Here is a 15,727-nt window from a genome sequence, read left to right on the forward strand (position 1 = left end):
GTTTAGGCAGAACTCTTCTTCCTGGCCTGATCTTTCTCTCTAGTTCATTCTCTACTTGACCCTCTTAAAAGTAGGTAATTCGGTCATATTCAGTTTTGCTATTCAAAAATTTTCCTTGGGGTTTGTGTTTTAATAAAAGTAATAATACTTGCACATAGTCAGATAGCCCACAAGTCTTATAGTGAGAAATTACAGTTCTCTGCTCTTCTTATCCATTCTGTCATTATATTCTTTTAGCTTTTTCCTACAACTTATTTCCATATTTCTGGATAATAGGCTTATATTCTAATTTCTGGATTTAAGGACTTAACAGTTTTTAGCAATGATATATCTCAGTACATCTTTGGCAGGTACTTAGCATTTTTACATTACCCTCTCCCCTACCCTAAATAGGAATTCAATTTTTGGTTAAATCATTATTTATTGCTGACAGTATTGTGATTATTTAAATATTAATGACAGATGAGCCAAACTAGTGTATGCCTACATTTTCTTTCTCGTTTTTCTTTTTCTCCCCCTGGCATATTATTGTTCAGCTGATCCTAATATTATTCTCTTCCATTATTTCATGCTAGTGCACAGGATGTGCCTTCTGGCTCTTACGCTTTCTCTCTCTCTGTCTCTCTCTCTCCCCCCCCTCTTTCTCTTTCTCTCTTTCTTTCAAGTTTTAAAACTTTATTTCCATATTTTTTAAATTGTTCATTCCAATGATTAAAGTCATTTTAACAACAACAAAAAAAGGCACTCTGATTAAACTGCATTTTACAGACTGTAGGACACCTTGGACCAGCTTGGTTTTTACTCTAGATTTCACTGTCGTCCTACCCAGCTTCTTCCTTCACCAACATGCAAGTTCTTTTCCTTCCCTGCCTGCCAGACAGATGGGAGAGGCAGGTGCAGCCTTCACTGTCAGTAGTTCTTTGATGTGAAAAGGGGCAGGAGTCATTTAAACTGATCCAAGCTCTTTGCATCTTACAAACTTAAACAGCTAAAATAAGAAAAATCAGAAGGCAGTGCTTGTGGAATATACAGTGCATATTGGTGGTTTGTGTATAGTATTGGCAGTTTGTGTCTCATTATGATTTTCCTGCTGGCTTCCGCTGTCGAATGGTTTCATTTGAAGGCAGTGGATTTTTCTCTTGTGTTTCTGTCTTCAATTTCAGCCTATCAAATTTCTCAATCTGAGACATGTTGGGTTTGATAGGCATGGTTGTAGAGGAAGAGTTCTGGAGGGCACAAGTGTCACACAAGTTTCACGGGGCCAAAATCAAGGTACTGGAGGGCTGTGTCCTTTCCAGAGGCTCTAGCGAATGCTCTGCTTTCTTGCCTTTTGCCACTTCTAGAAGCCTCCTGCATTTCCATCTTTAAAGCCAGCGACTCTGCATATCTTTGAACCTTCGCCATAGTAGCATTTCCCTCTGGTTCTCCTTATGCCTTTTCTCTTTTACTTAGCTTTTTAGGGCAAAGTCCTGCTTATCTTTTTGTTGTTGTTAATCCTCACACGAAGATATTTTTTCCCCATTGATTTTTAGAGACAGTGGAAGGGAGTGGGGGAGAGAAAGAGAGAAACATCAATGCATCGACTGGTTGCCTCCCACATGTGCCCTGACCAGGGCCAGGGATTGAGCCTGCAAATGAGGTATGTGCTCTTCATTAGTATCGAACCCGGGACCCTTTAGTCCTCGGGCCAACACGCTCTAACTGCTGAGCCAAACCAGCTAAGGCAGTCCTTCTTATCTTTAAAGTTGGATCCCATTCTCCTGACTTGCCCAGATTTTAGTTTTTTCTCTGCCCTTCCTCAGCACATTCTTCTGTTATAGCTGGTGTCCGTAGGTATTGGTTAGCATGGAACAGTCCTACTTGACACCTTTTTGTTCTGGTGTGATTATTAATAGCATCCTCTTCTACTCTGAATAGAATACCAGTTTGACTAATAATGGTGTGGTCCACCCCTACTAATCTCACCTCCAAAGATCTTGATTGCTTCCACTTACTCTATTTACTCTGATTTCCCTGCTCCCACTATCCTTCAGTTCTATACTAGAGACCTTCAATTTGTTTGCTTTTGCTTTATTTTTCTGTTACTTTCCTTGTGTCCTCATTTTCCTGATCCAGTGCTCTCATTTCATCATAATGTGTCACTTATCTGGTAAAACCCCAACCATCTGCCTGCTTGCTACTTGTACACAAACAGCAGAAAACTGCTTGAGAAAATCCCTATCTGTGTGTCTAGTTCTCACTTTAATTTTAGGACTGCAAATCTCAGATGGGCCCTTTAACACTAGCGACAGCCCTACCCATAATACTTGTATAGTGAACTTGCTTTTCCAGTCTCCAAGGTGACTTTTCCACATCATTTCCTCTCAGACCTCTAATGCCAACCCTTCTCTATCAGCTTGCTTTGTACTGTAATGAAATATTAGTTGGAATCCAGTGGAATTAGAAGTACCCCATCTCTCACTATCACAAGTGCTACCTGTGTTGATTCCCATATACTCTGCCTTCTATCTTGTTGAAATTGAAAGTATACCTGTGACAGTCTAAGCCAGGGGTGGGCAAACTTTTTGACTCGAGGGCCACAATGGGTTCTTAAACTGGACTGGAGGGCTGGAACAAAAGCATGGATGGAGTGTTTGTGTGAACTAATATAAATTCAAAGTAAACATCATTACATAAAAGGGTACGGTCTTTTTTTTCAATAGTTTTATTCATTTCAAATGGGCCGGATCCGGCCCGCGGGCCATAGTTTGCCCACAGCTGGAAGCTCAGCCCCTCCACTAGCATTCTAGATTCTTTTCCCTCTTGCCTACTGCAGTTATTAATCCTCTCTTTGTATCGCATTAGTAGTGTTTCCTTCACTACTAATTGGCATATAAACATGTTTTACTATCACTTAATTTAAAACAGGACATCAGTCCTGGCCGGGTGGTTCAGTTGTTGGAGTGTTGTCCTGTTCATCAAAAGGTTACAGATTCAATTCCTGGTCGAGGTACATACCTAGGTTGCAGGTTAAATTCCCTGGTCATAGTGCATTCGAGAGGCAACCAATCGACGTTTTCTCTCACATTGATGTTTCTCCCTTTCTCTTTGCTTCCTCTATAAAATCAGTAAGAACATATCCTTTGGTGAGGATGGATGGATGGATGGGTGGACGGACGGACAAAAGAATGAATGAATGAATGAATGAATAAATAAATAACAAAACACCAGTTCCCTTGACCCCATGGCTCCTTTATTTATAATTGCATTTCTCTGCTACCCTATACAAAAAACTCCTTGAATGAGCTGTTAATATTTACTTATTTTACTTTCTCTTTCAGTCTCTTCTCACTCATTTGGACATTGTCCAACAGGACATTCTTTTCTACCACTACACAGAAATTAGTGTTAACAAGGTCCTTAATGATATCCATTTTGCTAAATCCATTGTTCTCACCCCTCCCTCTTCAACCTGTCAGCATCATTTGACCCAGTTGACTACTTTTTTAAATACTTTCTTCTCCTCATCCTCCTGATACTTCAGTATCTTAGATTTCTATCTTCCTCACTGAGTCCATTTCCTGTGCTTGTTCTTCCAACTGCTGGAATACTCCTAGGCTTTTTCTCTTCACTATAACTTCTTCAGTTGCTTTCCTCTAGTTCTTGTGGCTTTTTATACCAACATTATGATGCTGAATCCCAAATTAATATCTCTAGTTCTGATTTCTCCCCTGACTTCCAGACTTAAGCAAGTAGCTTCCTGAAATCTTCATTTGGTTGACCAAAGAAATTGCAAACATAATATAAATAAAATTGTATTCCATTTCTGCATTTAATCCTGCTCCTCCCTAAATGTGCCCATTTCAGTAATTGGTACCATCATTTGCTAGTTGCTCAGACCAAAAATGATTCTTGATTGTACAGGTTTCCTCATACCCCATATTCATTTCATTGGCACATCATGTTGGCTTTACCTTTTAGATATATACTGATTTCAACCAACCCACTCTTAGTTATAACCTTAATCCAAATCACCGTTAGCTCCTGCTTGGACTGTTGGATTGTATTTAGTATTGGTTTCACTTTGATTTTTGTTCTCAAATCCACAAAATTTTTAGAGTGATCTTTAATGGCAGCATCTTTAGCAGCATCCTCTGCCTCAGCCCTCCAGTGACTTAGGTTAAGTTCTTATAATTGAGGCTTATATTTATTACACAGACCTGAGATATTCTCCTAGAAAATGCTTTTCCTTAGACTCCTCTAGATAAACTTAACAGTTCACTGAGAGGGCTTACAGGTGTTTTGTATTTTTTTGTCTTAGCAATGTTGGCCTACTTAATTTTTGAAAAATTGGTAACATTTAAAAATTGGAAAATTTTACATTAAATTAGGTTTTTGCTTTGAAAAATTAGGAGATCCTACCACACTAGTCCTGCATTAATTCATGGCCACAATAGGGTAACTAGTGGCTGACTTCCTTTAGATGAGGTGTGTGTTCCCTGGTTTGCTATGGTTTCCACTATTTTCCAAGGTATTTTGTAACCAGCCTGATATACTCAGGAAAGTTACCAGCTGTTTACACTTATAGCCCCTGCCCTACAGTAAGTTATCATTCATTCAACGAATATATTTTGAACAGTACTCTGAGCCAAACACTATTCTTAAGTCCTGGAATAAAGTAGTAAATAAAGCAAAGCCTGATCTCATGAATTAGGCATTCTGTTGGATAAGCAAATCTATAATAATAATCTGTAATAATAAAAGCGTAATATGCAAATCAATCGAACAGCCGAACAGTGGAATGACCATCCAGATGACCACGCTGACACCCACTGGCGTCAGGCCAGCCAAGGTGGGTGCGATGCGATTGGTTGGGGGCCTACCCATCGCCCCATGATCGCCATGCAGAGGGAGGCCCAGGCCACCAGCCGGCGGGGCAATTGATCAATCAGGGGGCTCCACAATCACCCCAAAGAGGGAGGCCCCCCAGGCCACTGACCAGCGCGTGGGCGGAGCCTCCCTCTGGGGGCAATCCATCACAGGGCTCCCGGACTATGAGAGGGCACAGGAGGGTGCAGACCGGGCTGAGGGACCCCATTCCCACACCCTGAGTGCATGAATTTTGTGCACCAGGCCTCTAGTACATATATAATGTCAAGTGGTGATTAATTTTAGGAAAAGCCAAGCAGGAGAAGGGGGATAGAAAGTGGTAGAGGGTACTGTTTTAGGGAGAATGCACAGGGGAAACCTCTGTATGAGGGATTGACATTGGAACAGTGGGGGTGGAGCTTTGTAAATCTTTTGAAGAAAATAACTTTGAGGGGGGGCTCAGTGAGTACAAAGGTCCTGAGAAGAGGATGTGTTCAATATGTCTGAAGTACACAAGCAGGCCTGTGTGGCTGCAGTACAGTGGACATGGAGAAGAGTGGTGGGTAGGAAATGAGGTTGGAGAGGGAGACCAGAGCCACATGGTGGAGGGTTTTAGGGGCCATGCTGGGCTTTTGGATTTCCCTATGAGGAAGGAAACTAGGTTTTGAGTAGAAAGTGCTGTAAAATGACTTATTTTTAAAACAATCCCTTTGACTTCTGGTGGCAAATTATAGCAGGGATAAGTATGGGAAGGTGGGGACCTGTCTGCAGACAGTTATAGAAGGTTGAAGTGCAGGTTTTCAGCGGAGTAACTGGATAGATGGAGGTGCTATAGTAATGTGATAAACATTAGGAGAGTTCATTTTTTCATACACATAAACTTTGAGAATCCTATTTGATGTTCAAAGTATTGCATCCTCTGAGTGATATAACACCTCTGAGTTCTTTGAGACCAGGAGCATAATGTATGTTTTTTTTCTGTAAGATAGTAATACCTGACCATGAATTGCATGATCTCTGTTGCTTTTGTTAAGAATTCAGAAATTTTGCTATAGTTCTGGCCCCTGCTGTAAATACCTATTAAGTGCATTATATTAGGCTTTTATATACATTTTTATAAGAATTGTAATGTGACAGAAACACTCCTTAAATAGAGCTTCTGATTTGTTAAATAATCCAGATGATATTAAATTCATAGTCTTCAATGCAAGTCAGCAAGCCACTTAATTTGTTAATGTCTCAGTAGTGTTTTAAATTATTCTGGGGGTAGGAATCCATGTGTGAATAATTTTTCTTTGGAATGGGGCTAAAATAGGAATGCGGTTTTGCTATCCTTTGAGTAAGGCTTAACCTTTGTTATACTAACAGTGAAACAGGCTTTTGAAGTAAGAATCTTATGTAAATCTTACAATCTTAAAATCAACCAGTAATTACTACATATTTACTGTTCACCTGTGAATTTGAGAATACTTTGTAAACGGGAATTGCCTTGTAATACTATCATAAGCATTAGCCTTATTTTGTAAATGAACTTATTAAATGCAAGTATATTTAAATTGCCTAAGGATAAGTAGTTGAAATTAAGGACACAGGGAGCCTTAGAATATGGATTTTTAAGGATGCAAGGATAAGGAAAGCTTGGATGTTTGATAGCAATATTAAGACAAGCAGGCTGATATTCCATTATGTTTTCTTACTAACAAATAGTAATTTTTTTAAGATAAATATAAGGAAAGGTTTTGCTACTACTCAGGGACCTAATTATTCCTTTTTTTGTATAGGAAGACTTTCAGTCAATGACTTACGGATTTAAAATGGCTAACAGTGTGACAGATCTTCGAGTTACAGGTAACACCATCTATAAAGATAATTCACAAGTTTATTGCTTGTATTTTTTTTAACCTCATTGTCTCTCCCTCTAGGCATGCTAAAAGATGTGGAGGATGATATGCAAAGAAGAGTAAAGGTATATATATATATATATTTTTTTTTTTTCTCTTTGGTGTAGGATTTTTTTCTTTTTCTAAATGTCAGGTTAACTTTAAGTACAAATAACTGATGTAGATAGGACCATCAACTTCCTTTGTATATGCTGTGCCTTTTGGTAATGAGTTTGAAGGCTATTACAGAAGCTTCTGATAAATTAATGTCACTTTCAAGTATTGAAAAATAAACCCTCTCAATTTTTCAATTTTGGGCTAATTTTTTAGAATTTTTGTATGCTATTTTAAGAGTAGTACATATTGTAGAATTGGAAACTCCTCCAACATAAGGACTGTCTTCATCTTTGTACCTTTAATAGCTAGGAGAGTATCTACAACACAGAGGAAAAGCTAAGTAAATGATGGTATCCCAAATCTGGTAAATATCTTCTATGAATGGCATACTTCGGCCAAATGACCCTGATGTCATGGGTCTATAGAGATTAAACAAGGGAAAGGTTAATATTTCTACTATTTTTTTTACACTTGTATAACACAGCATAGTTATCAAAGCAGTTTTACATTGTTTTATTTGATATTCACAATTATTTATTGAATTAGACAATAAACTGCACACAGTGCCCCACATTTAGAAAATACAGTTCAAAGGAGTTTAATAACCTGTCTGAGTCTCACTAGGACATGCTAGAAACCAGCTCTTTTATGAGATCTTCCTAGAATTTTGTCAAAACAGTTAACCATATATTACTCATGTATTAATAAGATGGCTTGCATTTAGTGCAGAACAGATCGGTATTCACTATGTGGCTTTATTTTTATGATGTGATTTTATAAAGCTTACTTTTTTCCCAGCAGGGTTAGTTTTGAAAGCATCTAGAATTTCAAAGAATAGATTTTTTAAAAGAAAGAAGTACCATGTGCTTTTACTTATATTGTTTTACTGTTTTGCTTTTGCTGCTTTTAATACCTTACTCTTTTGTATGATCTTTGTAAAACTAACTTTTTAAATATAGTATTAATAGGAGGAAATAAATACTAAAAACAGCTTCTTTTCCCTCTCAAATATTTTTTTAAAAAATAAATTCTTACAATAAACTAATTTAGTGCTTTACCTTGTATACTTATAATTTAATGCTTCTATAGGCCTGTGTTTGTTTTAATTCACCTTTCTTAAAATTTTAGAGTACTCGAAGTCGACAAGGAGAAGAAAGAGATCCAGAAGTTGAACTAGAAGTAATTGAACTTATTTTCTGGTAGATAATATCAGAGAAGTCAACCTCTTAGTATTAGAGTTTTATGAACTGTGTTATAATTTGTGGAAACCCTTTTTAAGGTATTTCTTTACAAATTAGACATTGCAAGAGATTTTATTTCCCTTGTGTTTATTTTGATAGAATGATAATACAGTTCTTTCAAATACATGATTTCAAAGCTGAATCTTCAGTATTCCTATGAGGTAGGAAGAAAAAATGACTTTACAGATGACACATCAAAACCTGGCAAAACCCAAGAACTTGCACAGAATCAAAAGTTGCCAAACCTTTGTTAAGGTCCTAAATTTTCTGACTCTGCTTAGTTTTTTCACAGTCCTTTTTAATTTATGATTAAATCAGTTTTGAGATGATAGTGTAACTTTTGTCTTAGGGAAAAATCAGTCCTGTTGATACAGAAGCTTTCTATTTCAATAGAGTAAGCTTTGCTATGTTTCCTGCAGCTCCGACTTTCAGGCATTTAAAGACTGAGTGAACGTTTTTGTAATGTAGTAAGTTATTAACACTGAGATTTAGGACTTAAAATATCATATTTTAAAATGAAATTCTTTTAACAGACTTTGCATCTTTTAACTTCTTGTTCTTTCTTATATATATATTTTTTAGCACCAACAGTGTTTAGCAGTATTCAGCAGGATGAAATTTACTCGAGTGTTACTGACTGTGCTTATAGCCTTTACTAAGAAAGAGGTAAGGGGATTTACTATCATCTGTCTATTTACTGGTATGTGGTTTTTGTGTTTGTTTTTTTTGCTTTGTTTTGATAGAATGCTTTATTGAAGTAGTTCTGAGACTATTCCATTGATATGCCCCTATTGCACGTGTACAGCACTGAACATTCAGTATATTTACACCAGACTAGCCCTGATGATTTTCTCAAAAAGTCACATGAATTTTACATTTTGCTCCATAACATATGCATATCTATTATTGATATAAAAATAGTCATATTTTGTGAGTTGAAAGGAGAAAGTAAAAATGAGAATTTTAGGATGTCCTCTTTCATTCAGGAAATAGCTGTTAGATTTGTGTAGACCCCAAAGTAAGCCCTAGATGGTGATTTTGTGTGTGTGTGTGTGTGTGTGTATCTCAATTACAGGCAAGTTAGTGAATAGTTAATAAGTGGTGAGTAAAGGGCCAACCTTTACCAGTGTCCTAACTTTTGCAATGCTATTTTTTTCTGTGTGTGTTTTTTTATTTCACCTTAATGAATGACAGAGTAGAAACATTGTAATTTTCCAGTTGGCTGCATCTCTCTTTTTTATTTTTTAATTATTTATTTTTTTAAAATATATTTTATTGATTTTTCACAGAGAGGAAGGGAGAGAGATAGAAAGTTAGAAACATCGATGAGAGAGAAACATCGATCAGCTGCCTCCTGCACATCTCCCACTGGGGATGTGCCTGCAACCCAGGTACATGCCCTTGACCGGAATCGAACCTGGGACCTTTCAGTCCGCAGGCCGACGCTCTATCCACTGAGCCAAACCGGTTTTGGCTGCATCTCTCTTTTTTAAACGAAATATTAATAGAATAAACCAGAAATGTTTTCTATTGTTTTTTAATGGCTCCTACAAAATTATAAAAAAAAAATAATAATTTCTATCCTGACAGGATCTGGACATTCTGTATTAAGTGAATAGTTCATGAAAACCAATGTCATCACAACAAGCACTTGATTTCATTATTGTTTATAGGATTTTCCTATCCAATGTATATCTTTCAGTGAAAGAATATGTAAGAATGTTTTTGGTGATTTATTTGCTAGACCAGTGCTGTTGCAGAAGCTCAAAAATTGATGGTTCAAGCAGCAGATCTTCTTTCTGCCATTCATAATTCATTGCATCATGGCATCCAGGCCCAGAATGATACTACAAAAGGAGGTAACTATCTGTTTTTGCTCCTACTCTTTTTCATTCTTTCCCATTCAGATTGCTATGGGTAGTATGGACATTGGCTAAAATTTTATTTAATTAAATCTCTCTGGGCCTTAGAATGTTTTTGCTCCATAGACTTACAAAGTGTGCTCCCTTCTTTTAAATTTTTTTCTAGAAAAAAAACAGTACTATATCTTACTGTTTGTGCTCTGAGTATTTACCCTGTCTGGTGACCATGCTGTGATGTCAGCAGTACATTCTTCTTAGTCACCTCTCCGCTTCACTTCTTTAAGAGATCATCACCTCCATTACAAAGTCTTCCCTGACTCAACCAGGCATATTCAATAAAGAGGAATAAACAGGGAAAGGAGAAAATAGCAACAAAATTTTAGAAGCTGGGAAACAGAGGACATTGATCTAGCTGACCCCAAATAACTGAATTCTTAGCCACTGATAAGCAAAGTCAAGAACAGACCAGTTTGTACTGTGGATTCACTCAAGAGCCTCATTTTTATATACCAGGTACCTCAGAAAATGAGGATGATAATTATGCGAATGACATGTGAACTAGTTTAAAAGCTATTTAGAAACAGAGGTTTCCTCCCTGTTCTCCTGCATACTGTATTGCATGCTGTAAGAGCTGCTGCCTGAGGATCAGGCTTCCAGTTTAGCAGGCATCTAGGGGCTGGATCAGATCTTCCTGAGACTGGGAAAACCAGCAGGCACCTTTCCCAACTTCTCACTTCAACTTGTTGCAGTAATAAAACCCGGTTACCAGTATCTCCCAGGAAGGAGCTTGCACTCACTGGTGCTCAAGCCTTTGCAGCTGTCAGTCATTGGATAAGCCCCGATCACCTGGCCCGACTAACCAACTGCACTTGCATTCAGGAGCCCCACTGGCCTATAAAACAAAGAAACAGTTGTTAGCAGGTGTGGGAGCACCCTTCCTCCATGGGTATACACACAGAAGAATTGAGCAAAAATGCCCATCTCCCAGTTTCTGCCTGGAAAGGGGCTTAACTATATACTTCCCCAGCTGCTACCTGAGGATTTAGCTTCTAATTAGCCTACATGTAGGTGCTGACTTTGGGACACTCATGGGTGTTGGCACAATCTCAGCTATTTCTAAGACCTGAAGAGGAGGTATGGACAATCACAGAAGTTTGAGAGGGAGCTTGGGCTGGGCTGAGAACAGAAAAGTATAAAACTGTTCAAAGTAAATATACACAGCCATCCCTCTGTATCAGCAAGGGATTGGTTCCAGGATCCTCTACGGATGCACATATAAAATAGCGTAGAACAATGCATACAGTCAACCTGCATCTGCAGACTCCCAGGTGTGGATTGAGTACTGTTTTTGATCTGTGGTTGGTTGAATCCATGGATGTAAAACCTGTAGATACCAAGGGCCAACTAGTTTCGTTCAGAATACTCTAATGTTGTAATGGTGGTGGGTAAATCACTTAAAATTTTTGTCTGAAGGTTAAAAGATAAAAAGTATTTAAAATACTTTGTTAATGGATGTACAATATAAAAGATGCAAATTGTGCCCTCGCTGGTTTTGCTCAGGGGATACAGTGTTAGCCTCTGGACTGAAGGGTCCCCGGTTCAATTCTTGTCAAAGGCACATGCCTGGTTTGTGGGCTCAATTCCCAGCAGGGGGCGTGCAGGAGGCAGCTGATCTTTTATCATTGATGTTTCTCTCTCTCTCTCTCCCTCCCTCTTCCTTCCTCTCTGAAATCAATAAAATATTTTTTTAAAGGGGGGGATGCAAATTGTGACATCAGATATGAAATGTGGCAGAGGTAGCTTTTGTGTGTTTGAAGTTATCAATTTAGACTATTACAAATGTATTTTATGCAAACCTCATGGTAACCACAAAGCAAAAACCTATAGATATACAGGAAAAAAAGAACAGAATCAAAGCATACGCACTACAGAAAATTATCAAATAATGAAGAGAGCAAGAGAAGGAAAAAGAGAATAAAGGAATTACAAAAAATTACAAAACCAGGAAACAATTGACAAAATGACAATGGCATTTCCATACCTATTGACAGTTACTTTAAATGTAAGCTAAATTCTCCAGCCAATAGACATATAGGAGTGTAGCTAAAGGTTTATCAATTTTGTTTATCTTTCTGGTAAACCAGTTCTTGGTTTTGTTAATATTTTCTGTTGCTTTTTGGTCTCTTGTATTTATTTCCATTCTAATCATTATATTTCCTTCCTTCTAACTTTGGGCTTAATTTGTTTTCTAGTTCCTTGGGGTATAAAGTTAGATTGTTTATTTGAAGTCTTTCTAATTTTTTAATATCTGCATTTATTGCTATAAACTTCCCGGTCACAACTACTTTTGCAGCACATCGGTTTTGGTATGTTGTGTATCAGTTTTCATTTGGTTTGATACATTTTTAATTTCCTTTTGATTTCTTCTATTAGTTCAGAACTGTGTTGTTGTTTAGTTTCCACATATTTGTAGATTTTCCATTTCTGATTTCATACTACTGTGGTCAGAAAAAGGGACTATATTAACCCTATTTTATCCCATTCTTGGCTTGAAGGTAGAAGCTCCTCTCTGTCACCACTACCAACATCATGTAGATAGGAAATACAGTTTTAGGTTATTAAATATGCTTATCTATTTTAAAATATGTGTGTATAGATATGTTAATTGTCAAAGGCACATGCCTAAATATAAAATAGGCACATGTCTAAATATAAAATCTAGACAATGTTGTGATTAGAATTTGTTTGGAGATGTTTTTAAAACTGGCCATTTTTACTTTTCGTAGTATTTGAGATTTAAAATTCTGAGAAACATTGAAATTTTTTTTTTTCTTTTTAGATCATCCAATTATGATGGGCTTTGAGCCTCTGGTTAACCAGAGGCTACTTCCACCTACCTTCCCTCGATATGCAAAAATAATTAAAAAGGAAGAAATGGTCAACTATTTTGCAAGATTAATAGATAGAATAAAAACTGTCTGTGAGGTGGTCAATTTAACAAATTTACATTGTATCCTGGTAAGTACAAATCTCTATTCTGGAATATAACTATTCATTTTAGAAATTAAGGAACTAAAGTCTAGAGAAGTTAGGTAATTCATCCAAGTTTTAGAAATGGGAGTTTGAACCCTGGATTCTGTCTTCAAAAGCTTTTAAGTGTGCATGTGCACCAATATTTCTTCATATAAAAAATTGTATCATGGTGTTTGGTAAACTTCATTAATTATTAATCTTTATATTGTGAATATCTGTCTTTTCATGTGAACAAATACATATATTTCTATATTAATGGCTACATGGCATTCCACAGTAAGCATATATCAGGTGTTTCGTTTTGTTTTCAATCCGTTCATATTGAATTGCATTTAAGTCTTTTTCATTGTTTTACTATTATAAACAATATTGTGGCAGATATCTTTATAGGTAAATCGTTGTATCAGGTGCTTTCTTCCCCTTTAAGATAAATTCCTAAACAGTGAGGTTGCTGGGTAAAAGAGTATGTACATTTTTAAGTTAACAGTTTTTGGATTAATCTTTTTTATGGATTTAAATACAGAAAAATATACTTTTATTTTGGGAATATTAAAACATTCAGAGGTGGAATTTTGTTAATGGTAAGGTTGTAGTGATATTTATGTTTCGTAGGTAAGTAGAAAATATGCAAAATAATATTCTTGATATTTAGACATAACTACACTAATTTCTTTTTTTTGTTTGTTTGTTTTTTTTTTTTTAATTAAATCTTTATTGTTCAGATTATTACATTTGTTCCTCTTTTTTCCCCCCCATAACTCCCCTCCTCCCAGTTCCCGCCCCACCCTCCGCCCTCACTCCCCACCCACTGTCCTCATCCATAGGTGCACGATTTTTGTCCAGTCTCTTCCCGCATCTCCCACACCCCTTTTCCCCCCAAGAATAGTCAGTCCATTCCCTTTCTATGTCCCTGATTCTATTATAATCAACAGTTCATTCTGTTCATCGGATTATTTATTCACTTGATTCTTAGATTCACTTGTTGATAGATGCATATTTGTTGTTCATAATTTGTATCTTTACCTTTTTCTTCCTCTTCCTCTTCTTAAAGGATACCTTTCAGCATTTCATATAATCCTGGTTTGGTGGTGATGAATTCCTTTAGCTTTTCCTTATCTGTGAAGCTCTTTATCTGACCTTCAATTCTGAATGATAGCTTTGCTGGATAAAGTAATCTTGGTTGTAGGTTCTTGGTGTTCATCACTTTGAATATTTCTTGCCACTCCCTTCTGGCCTGCAAAGTTTCTGTTGAGAAATCAGCTGACAGTCGTATGGGTATTCCCTTGTAGGTAACTGAGTTTCTTTCTCTTGCTGTTTTTAAGATTCTCTCTTTATCTTTTGCTCTTGGCATTTTAATTATGATGTGTCTTGGTGTGGTCCTCTTTGGATTCCTTTTGTTTGGGGTTCTCCGCGCTTCTTGGACCTGTAAGTCCTTTTCTTTCACCAGGTGAGGGAAGTTTTCTGTCATTATTTCTTCAAATAGGTTTTCAATATCTTGCTCTCTCTCATCTTCTGGCACCCCTATAATTCTGATGTTGGTACGCTTGAAGCTGTCCCAGAGGCTCCTTACACTATCCTCGCATTTTTGGATTCTTTTTTCATTTTGCTTTTCCGGTTGGGTGTTTTTTGCTTCCTCGCATTTCAAATCATTGACTTGATTCTTGCGCTCCTCTGTTCTGCTGTCGGGAGTCTGTATAATATTCTTTATTTCAGTCAGTCTATGCTTAATTTCTAGTTGGTTCCCCAATATAACATCGAGGGTCTCATTAGTTTTCTTGTAGATCTCATTAAGTTTATCGGCGGCTTCTAAACAGTTCTTGAGAGACCTTAAAAGTGTGGTTCTGAACTCTATATCTTCCATTGACAATTTTGTCCTGTTTCTTTGTCTCCGCATTTTGTTATGCTTCCTTGGTGCACCCCCTAGTGGTCTTTGTTCGTGGTCTTATAGTTAAATTTTGATTGTTGTAGCTAATTCCAGGGAGGGTTTGACCTCCAGGCCAAGTGGCTATGAGAATCAGCTGTGTCAGCAGTGAGAGAACTTCTGTCCTCTAGGGAGGTGCTAATCTGGCGTTTGCCTGAGGCTATCGGGCAAATGCGTCTGTGCAGGGCTTGGGCGGGGCGGGTCGCACAGGATCAACAGGGTGGGCTGGAGAGAGCAGTTATGGCCGCTCTCAGTCCTGTCCCCAGGGGCTCTGCCTCTCTGAGTCCCAGCAATGGCTGCAAAGCTCGGAGAGAAAGCTGCACTCGCTCTGACCAAAGCCAGGCAGACCCGCTTCTCCCGTTTGAGTCTGGGTCCCTAAAGACTCGCCCGGATCTGTAGCTCAGAGTCTGCGACTCCCTCCCGATTGAAAACGCCAACCGCGCCCTCCGCCGCCAGCCCGCTCCGCGCACTCCGCACCTCAGAATTTGACTTCAGCACTGCGCCTCCTCTGAGTGTCCGTATGCGTTTCTCTTTCCTCCTAGGTGTAGGACTTCCACTCAGCCAGCGTTCCAGTGGTTCTGGGTGATGTCCCTCCGTCTTTTAGTTTCACTTTTGAAGTAGTTGTTCAAAGCAGCAAACTCCGGCGTTAACCTATGTCGCCATCTTGGTTCTCTCCCTCATTCTCATTCCCCACTAATTTCTTTTGTGTGGCTACGCATACATGTGCATTTGTCCCCTCCATGCTGAGACACATGATTCCTAGCTCCATGTCATACCTCTGTGAGTCTTCCTTATTGGTTCCAGGCCTCTTCTGTACCTGTGTTT

The 15,727-nt window shown here is 38.0% G+C and overlaps 1 protein-coding gene across 3 annotated transcripts in view; it reads left to right on the forward strand.

Annotated features, from left to right (window-relative positions):
• NAA35 (N-alpha-acetyltransferase 35, NatC auxiliary subunit) overlaps positions 1-15,727 on the forward strand; it is a 48,687-nt gene that overhangs the window by 15,380 nt on the left and 17,580 nt on the right. For all 3 annotated transcript variants that reach the window (XM_081102967.1, XM_081102969.1, XM_081102968.1), the window contains exons 7-12: positions 6,630-6,696; positions 6,771-6,814; positions 7,974-8,024; positions 8,669-8,752; positions 9,831-9,945; positions 12,788-12,966. In XM_081102967.1, the coding sequence (XP_080959093.1) occupies positions 6,630-6,696; positions 6,771-6,814; positions 7,974-8,024; positions 8,669-8,752; positions 9,831-9,945; positions 12,788-12,966 (540 nt within the window). The remainder of the gene's footprint in view (positions 1-6,629; positions 6,697-6,770; positions 6,815-7,973; positions 8,025-8,668; positions 8,753-9,830; positions 9,946-12,787; positions 12,967-15,727) is intronic.

The sequence above is a fragment of the Myotis nattereri genome, assembly GCF_964212035.1.
Source record: "Myotis nattereri genome assembly, chromosome: 12".
Taxonomy (NCBI): Eukaryota; Metazoa; Chordata; class Mammalia; order Chiroptera; family Vespertilionidae; genus Myotis; species Myotis nattereri.